Source organism: Bison bison, unplaced genomic scaffold, assembly GCF_000754665.1.
Source record: "Bison bison bison isolate TAMUID 2011002044 unplaced genomic scaffold, Bison_UMD1.0 scf7180017864304, whole genome shotgun sequence".
In the NCBI taxonomy this organism is placed as follows: domain Eukaryota; kingdom Metazoa; phylum Chordata; class Mammalia; order Artiodactyla; family Bovidae; genus Bison; species Bison bison.
The window spans coordinates 9,152,907-9,161,881 of record NW_011494876.1 but is presented as its reverse complement, the minus strand read 5'-3'; the positions used below and the strand labels follow the sequence as shown (position 1 = coordinate 9,161,881).

The window sequence follows — 8,975 nt, the reverse complement described above, 5'->3', positions numbered from 1 at the left end:
CATGCGAAGAGTTGACTCACTGGAAAAGACTCTGATGCTGGGAGAGATTGGGGGCAAGAGGAGAAGGGGACGACAGAGGATGAGATGGCTGGATGGCATCACTGACTCGATGGACGTGAGTCTCAGTGAACTCTGGGAGTTTGTGATGGACAGGGAGGCCTGGTGTGCTGCGATTCATGGGGTCGCAAAGAATCGGACACGACTGAGGGACTGATCTGATCTGATCCATTACCAGAAGACTTATACTATAAGAAATGTTAAAGGAAGCTTCAAGGAGATGCAAATTTGAATCAACAAAAAAGAATAAAGAGCATCAGGAATGGTTAACTAGAAGATAAACATAAAAAGTATTGTCCTATAATTTGTCTCTTTAAAAAATAATTGACTATTTAGAGCAAAAGAGCAATGTGCTGCAGGCTTTATAACATATGTACAAGTGAAATATAAAACAATAAAACAAAAGCTACAAGGGAGAGATGAGAGTATATTGTTTTAAGGTCTTATATATATATATAATATATATATATACATACACACAAAAATATATACACATATATATATATACTTTTCTCTCTACCCTTATACCTTTTACCTTATACCTGTCATATATATATGCAAATCAAAAGATATACTATAACCCTAACAAATCACTAAAATAATAAAACATAAAATTATAGCTAATAAATGAACAAAGGAGATAAACTGGAATCACAAAAATAGTCAAAGAAAAACAGAAAATGAGGAAATGCAATAAAGAACAGATTGGCAAAACAGAAAATAAAATCATAAGACAGTAGATTTAAATATAACTCTATTATCTCATTAAATATATATAGTCTAAATGATTTTATTAAAGGCAGTGATTATCAGATTGGATAAGTAAGCCCCTACTACATGCTATCTACAAATCTAGTTTAAATATAAAACAAATAGGTTAAAAGTATGGAAAAATATATACGATGCTAACAGTACTCAAAAGAAAGCCGGAGGGGCTACAATAATATCATAGAAAGTAGATTTCAGAGCAATGGTATTACCAGGGATTTTAAAAGGTCAAACAGATTTATCAGATCAATATAACAGTCCTAATCATTTACACATCTAATAACAAAACATCAAAACACAAAGTAGTATTGATGGAACTGCAGGAGAAATCTCTGCAGAGATTCCAGATCTCTCTCAATAATTGAACAAATAGAAAAGCAACAAGAATATAGAAGATATATGGACCATCTTAACCTTCTTGACTGTTTTAGAACATTCCACCCAAGAACAGCAAAATTACACAGTCTTTTCAAGAGCACATAGAACATTGACAAAGATAGATCATATTCTGGGCCACCTAATATCTCATTCATAAAATTTCTGGAATAGGAATAACTATGGAGACAGAAAGCAGATGAGTGTTACTGGGGCTGGTAGTAGGAGCAACAATTGACTAAATTGCCACAAGGAAACTTCTGGGGATGATAGAAGTATCCTAAAACTGGATTTTGGTGATGGCTGCACAATTGTATAAGTGTACAAAAAAATCATCTACCTGTATTCTTACAATGGGGAGACTGCATGATATGTCAATTATATCTAATAAAGCTGAAAGAACAAAAGGGTATCTCTATTGAGTAACTTCCATCTACATTAATAGAAAAAGGTGCAAAAGAACATTAACAGTGTATTCCCTTTGTGTAGAAAACCATATACAAATTATATAAACAGATATTTAGATACAGATATATACATACCCTTCACAAAAATTTATTTGAAATGGATCATAGACCTAAATGTAAAATGCAAACCTATGAAATTCCTAGAACATAGGAAAAAATCTAGGAGGCTTTAGGTATGGCAATAACTTTCTAGATACAATACAAAAGGCATGATCCATGAAAGAAAGAATTGATAAGATGGACTTCATTAAACTTTACAACATCTGCTCTGTGAAAGACACTGTCAAAAGCATGAGAAAGCAAGCCACACACTGGGAGAAAATATTTCCCAAAGATGTATCTGATAAAGGACTGTCATCCAACTCAACAATAAAAAATGAACAATCAAACCAATTAATAAATGGACAAAAGCCCTTACAGATACCTCACCAAAAAGATAACAAATAAGCAAACTTCATTATCATATATCATTAGTGAAAATGATAATGATATATCATTATCATTGAATTGAAAATTAAAACAAGACAACACTCCACATCTATTTGGTGAAATCCAGAACACTGACAAGACCAAATGCTAGCAAGGTTGTGAAGTAACAGGAAATCTCATTCACTGCTGATAGAACGCAATGGATTATAAGATGTGCACTATATGCTTGTTGGGTCTCTTCTGGGACCTGTTATGTAAAACGGGTTTAAACTTCCACTTAGGACCCATTTTCAAAGTAATTTTCACAGAGAAAATATGAATCAAGAAGGAAAATCTTTTAATAATTTAATGGTCCCATAAGTAAGAAAGTAAATTACTCCTCCAGCACTTTATTCTGCTCAATATGTGCTGGCTTCTGAGTTCCTGCTTCTTCCAGAATGTGGGTCAGTATCAACATTCAGGATCCCAAGGACCACAAGCCAAGATTCCTAAAAAGCTGAGGTGCCACATGGAATATCTTGGAAGACAGTCTCTTACAAAACTAAATATAGCAAATTCCCATCTGCTATCTATTTTACACATGGTAATGTAAGTTTCCATGTTACTGTCTCCACACTCATGGAACTCAAACAGGGGCTCTATATCAACCTAGAGGGCTGGGATGGGGAGAGAAATGGGAGGGAGATTCAAGAAGGGGGGGACATATGTATACCTATGGCTGATTCATACTGATGTTTGAGAGAAAAGAACAAAATTCTGTAAAATAATTACCCTTCAATTAAAAAATAATTTTAAAAAAACTTAATACACTTATTCATGATCCAGCAATCACACTTAGTATTTAACTAAATAAGCTAAAACATACATATATCCAAAAACCTGCACACAAATGGTTTCAGCAGTTTTATTCATACTTTTCAAAACTTGTAAGCAACCAAGATGTCCTTCAGTAGGTGAACAGATAAACTGTAGTATATGCAGATAATGAAATGTTACTCAGTGCTAAAAAGAAATGAATCATCAAGCCATGAAAATACACAGAGAAGCTTAAATGCATATTAAGTGAAAGAAGCCAATCTAAAAACCCTATTTTTTTTTCTTTTGGCCATGCCACACACCGCACGGTGGTATCTTAGTTCTCTGACCAGGCCCAGCAGTGAAAGTGCCAAGTCCTAACCACTGGAATGCCAGGGAATTCCCTGAAAAAAAAAACTATTTCCTTAGATGAATGGTAGTTACACAGATTTTTTGCTTTGTAGGAATTTACTAGACTGTTGAACATTTTTTGAGTTCTTTTGTATAACCCAAATTTTAAAAGTCGAACATAAATTCACGACTGAAAAACAGAGTAAAAAAACATGATATCCTTCTGTGAGAAGCCACTGATTAGGTTTTCAGGGTAGGTTTTTAAAATAAAGAAAAAGCAAGTAACTTACAAAAGGAGGTTGGCACACAATAAAAAGGAAAACAATAGCTTGTCCTTCTCGAACAGTGACCGGCATATATTACAATATAAGTTGTATGTAAAGTGGTCATTTAAATATCTTAGGCGCTTTTCCAAAATTTTGGATTTGTTACTGAAAGGTTAAAAAAAAGAAAATATATTGAGTCAAGTAAATCTAAGAAAAAATAAGTTACACATGAATTAACATACACATTTTATTTTATCAAAATAACCACTGTTAAAAACATGAAACTACACACACACACATACACACACATACACATGAGTGCATATTAAAAAATGGTGAAATCTGAATAAGCTCTCTGGATTGTACCAATATAAATTTTCTGGTTGTGATACTGTACTATAGTTATAGAAGAAGTTATCGTTGGAAGGGAACCCGCATGCACTATTGGTGGAAATGTAAATTGATACAGCCATTATGAAAAACAGCACAGAGGTTTCTCAAAAAAATTAAAAATAAAACTACCATACAATCCAGCAATTCCACTTCTGAGTATTTACCCCTAAAAAACTCCAAAAAACACAAACTCAAAAGATATGTGTACCCCTATGTTTACTACAGCATTATTGTTTTCCTAACTGAAGTATAGTTGAAGTACAGCACAGTAATTCAGATATATACACTTCTAAAAGTGTTTCCAAAGTGGATGCACTATATTACGAGGGTTCCATTCACATCCTCGTCGACTTGCTATTGACATTTATGTCAATTCTTCAGCTTGAATATCCTCCATCATGTACGGTGAGTTAATTCAAATTCCAAATCCCAGCTGGGAAAGCTTAGGGATTTCAATCACTCAGGAAAGACTGTTCCACCAAGAGCCCATGTAGAACACATATGCTAGGCTCAAATCATATTTTTTTCCTACTTAACAAGTTACTTAATACCAGACATTGTTAAAAATACTTTACAAATATTATCTTTTAATTCTCAAAAGAACTCTTAAAGGTAGGTACTATTATTATCCCTATTTTACAGATAAGGAAAATTGAGGCAATTACAGAAAAGTAAACTGTCTTGCCTATATTCATGTAGCTATTTAATTGAAATTAAACTTCAGTTAAACTGAAATTTACTCCCTTGGAAGAACTGAAATTTAATCCCTTACTCCAGTCTAATTCCAAGATCTGTGTACATTCATTAATTGATTAAAGTGAAAACATCTAGCAAATGATTAGAAATGTGGAGCTGAAACTTAGGGACCTCAAGGCTGGAGGAAGATAAACTGGAGTTGCTAGCAAAGATAGGTTATTGCCTTAGCAAAATATTTAAAAGAAAGGTGGGGAAAGGACTAAAGCTAATCCCTCTATGCTTAAATCTTGAGTAGGAGTGAAATAAAACTTAGAAGAGAGGTCTGCTTGCTTGCTTTCTCCTTCTTCCTTTCCTTCCTTGCTCCCTCCCTTCCTCCCTTTCTTCCTCCCTTCTTTCCCATCCTTCCTTCCTTCACTTCTTCCTTCATTCCTTCACTTCTTCCTTCATTCCTTCACTTTCCCATATTTTGTAATCATCAATAATGAATATGTATTATATATAAATAATAAGAAAAGCTATATATTTTAAATAGAAAGGATGGTGAAAATACAACCTAGGGAGAATGAATGATGCTAGAGAATGTTTACCTGTCATGAATAGAGTTGATATAAAGGTTCACAAACCAGATGAGAGAGTACTGGTACATGGGATCGATGTTAGCCAGGTCTGCAATGCTAAAGAATAACACTGATGAATGTTTAGCAATAGGTCTATAACCTTCTCGAGACTCTGCTATTTTGAATTCTGTTTTTTCTGCAATCTGGAAAAAGAGAAAAATCAAGATGAAGAAATAGGAGATGTGTTTTAATTATATATATTTCATACAATGAAATTTATATTAAAAATATCCCCTAAGTTAATGACAAAATTATACGGGCATGGATTACATGAAAGGGCTTTATTATGCAAACATCTATAAAGAAAGAAAGGGAAAGAAAGGAAGTAAAGAACTAGGGAGACAGGGAAGAGAATGAAGAGAGAGTGGAAAGAAGGAAGGTAAAAGAAAGAAAAATATCTTTACAGATCAAAGGTGTAACTACCCATCAATTATCTCTTTCTTATTTGAGGACAACAAAGCTGTCAATCTCTGCTTATTCTTTGCCTTAATCTGACATGTATCTACTATTGTCACTCACTCTCTTTCAAACCTAGACAGCATACTAAAAAGCAGAGACATCACTTTGCCAACAAAGTTCCGGATAGTCAAAGCTATGATTTTTCTAGTAATCACATAAGTGTGAGAGAGGTGGACCGTAAAGAAGGCTGAGTGCGGAAGAACTGATGCTTTCAAACTGTGGTGCTGGAGAAGATTCTTCAGAGTCCCTTGGACAGCTAGGAGATCAAATCTGTCAATCCTAAAGGAAATCAACCCTGAATCATTGGAAGGACTGATGCTGAAGCTGAAGCACCAGTGCTTAGGCCATCTGATGTGAAGAGCTGACTCATTAGAAAAGACCCTGATGCTGTGAAAGATTGAGGACGGGAGAAGAGGGTGACAGAGGATGAGATGGTTGAATGGCATCGCCAACTCAATGGACATGAGTTTGAGCAAACTCAGGGAGATAGGGAAGGACAGGCAAGCATGGCGTGCTACAGTCTATGTGGTTGCAAAGAGTCCAACATGACTTAAGTGACTGAACACCCTCTTTTAATAGGTCAGAGACAGAGGGAGAAGGAGAGAGAGAGAAAGTGTGTATATGTGTATGGTTTAAGGCACCAACATGTTACCAGAACCCAGCACAAAGTCTAGCAAATCAAGAATTTGGAAGTATTTGTTGGCTGTTTATTTGTTGTTCTTGTTACATTAAGAACATCTTTTTTTTTTTCAGTGAGATTCTCATAATTTTAACTTTTTTCTAATAGGGGTATAGATAGATAGATATTCAACCTCCAAAAGAAAAAAAAAATTTCTTCAAGACAACAGTCATTCCAATGACAACTCAGTATGCTATGGTGATATTCTATAGGAAAAACGTATAGAGCACTTTTCCAACCCACTCTCCCTTCTTTGGACATGCTGTCCACAAACTCTGCTGAATAAGTTGCCTATGTAGCCACATTTATACTGAATGATCCTGTTTTAAACTGATTCAATCAGGTGGTAGGGACAGAACCGGACCCAATATTAGCTAATACATTTTCCCTCCAGAGAATTAGATCTTCAGGAGCATCAAAAACTGCAATCAGGTGGTGCTCAGCCTTAGAGCTAAAAGGTAATGGTATCAGAGTTGGTTTATATGTGCAAGATAAAAGTATAAAGTAACAGTACAGAAGTTTTACAGAAAAGAACTTGGTCTCCAGATGGAGCAGAATGAAGCATGTATGAGGACCACACAACCTTAGAGAAAAGGAGAGACAAAGAGCATAGAAATTTAACACTTTCCCTTCATTCCTGAGGCCTACATGTACTTCCTACACTGGGGAAAATAAAATATCCCCAATTTGAGTGGGTTTGTGTTCCTTACAAGCAAACTTTCCCCCAAATTATAGTATAACTACAATTAAAAGTAAGTTTTGAAGCTCCATCTTGACTATAACTAAAACAAAGTTATCAACAATGGAAATGAATGACACCTTTACAAAATAAAGTATGATCTTAGTATTCTCATTTAAATCTTCTGTTATTTAACCCTTAATTTTTCAGCCAAGTACTATTTACCACTGCAGTGATCAACACAAATAAATGATTACTTTTTAGTCATCAATGCAAAAAAATGATTACTTTTCAGTGATCAGTGCAAAAAAATAGAGGAAAACAACAGAACGGGAGAGACTAGAGATCTCTTCAAGAAAATTAGAGATACCAAAGGAACATTTCATGCAAAGATGGGCACAATAAAGGACAGAAATCGGATGGACCTAACAGAAGCAGAAGATACTAAGGAGAGGTAGCAAGAACTATACAAAAAAGAACTTCATGATCCAGAGGACCACAATGGTGTGATCACTTGCCTAGAGCCAGTCATCCTGGAGTCTGAATTCAAGTGAACTTTAGAAAGCATCACTACAAACAAAGCTAGTGGAGGTCATGGAATTCCAGGTAAGCTATTTCAAGTCCTGAAAGATGATACTGTTAAAGTGCTGCACTCAATACGCCAGCAAATTTGGAAAACTCAACAGTGGCCATAGGATTGGAAGAGGTCAGTTTTCATTCCAATTCCAAAGAAAGGCAATGCCAAACAATGTTCAAACTACTGCACAATTGCACTCATCTCACACGCTAGCAAAGTAATGCTCAAAATTCTCCAAGCCAGGCTTCAACAGTATGTGAATTAAGAACTTCCAGATGCTCAAGCTGGATTTAGAAAAGACAAAGGAACCAGACATCAAAATGCCAACATCTGTTGGATCATCAAAAAAGCAAGAGAGTTCCAGAAAGACATCTCCTTGACTATGCCAAAGCCTTTGATTGTGTGGATCACAACAAAATGCAGAAAATTCCTAAAGAGATGGGAATACCAGACTGCCTGACTTGCCTCTTGAGAAATCTGTACGCAGGTCAGGAAGTAACAGTTAGAAATGGACATGGAACAACAGACTGGTTCCAAATAGGGAAAGGAGTACATCAAGGCTGTATATTGTCACCCTGCTTATTTAACTTATATGCAGAGTACATCATGTGAAATGTACTGAACTGGATGAAGCATAAGCTGGAATCAAGACTGCCAGAAGAAATATCAATAACCTCAGATATGCAGATGACACCACCCTTATGGCAGAAAGTGAAGAGGAACTAAAGAGCCTCTTGATGAAAGTGGAAGAGGAGAGTGAAAAGATGGCTTAAAACTCAAATGAGCTGACTCATTTGAAAAGACCCTGATGGGGGAAAGATTGAGGACAGGAGGAAGAGGGACAACAGAGGATGAGATGGTTAGATGGCATCACTGACTCAATGGACATGAGTTTGGGTAGGCTCTGGGAGTTGGTTCTGGACAGGGAGGTCTGGCGTGCTGCAGCTCGTGGGGTCGCAAAGAGTCAGACACAACTGAGCGACTGAACTGAACTGAACTGAAAACTCAACATTTAAAAAACAAAGATCATGGCATTCAGTCCCATCACTTCATGGCAAATAGATGGAAACAGCGAGAGACTTTATTTTCCTGGGCTCCAAAATCACTGCATATGGTGACTGCAGCCATGAAATTAAAAGATGCTTGCTCCTTAGAAGGGAAGTTATGACCAACCTAGACAGCATATTAAAAAGCAGAGACATTACTTTGCCAACAAAGGTCTGTCTAGTCAAAGCTATGGTTTTTCCAGTACTTATGTATGGATGTGAGAGTTGGACTATAAACAAAGCTGAGCACCAAAGAATTGACGCTTTTGAACTGTGGTGTTGGAAAAGACTCTTAAGGGTCCCTTGGACTGCAAGGAGATC

The 8,975-nt window shown here is 36.0% G+C and overlaps 1 protein-coding gene across 8 annotated transcripts in view; it reads right to left on the bottom strand.

The window, feature by feature from the left end:
* The window catches only part of DNAH12 (dynein, axonemal, heavy chain 12), a 192,246-nt gene that overhangs the window by 25,213 nt on the left and 158,058 nt on the right, over window positions 1-8,975 (bottom strand). For all 8 annotated transcript variants that reach the window (XM_010851635.1, XM_010851634.1, XM_010851636.1 and 5 more), the window contains 2 exons: window positions 5,185-5,357; window positions 3,533-3,673 (listed from right to left, as the gene is read on the bottom strand). In XM_010851635.1, the coding sequence (XP_010849937.1) occupies window positions 3,533-3,673; window positions 5,185-5,357 (314 nt within the window). The remainder of the gene's footprint in view (window positions 1-3,532; window positions 3,674-5,184; window positions 5,358-8,975) is intronic.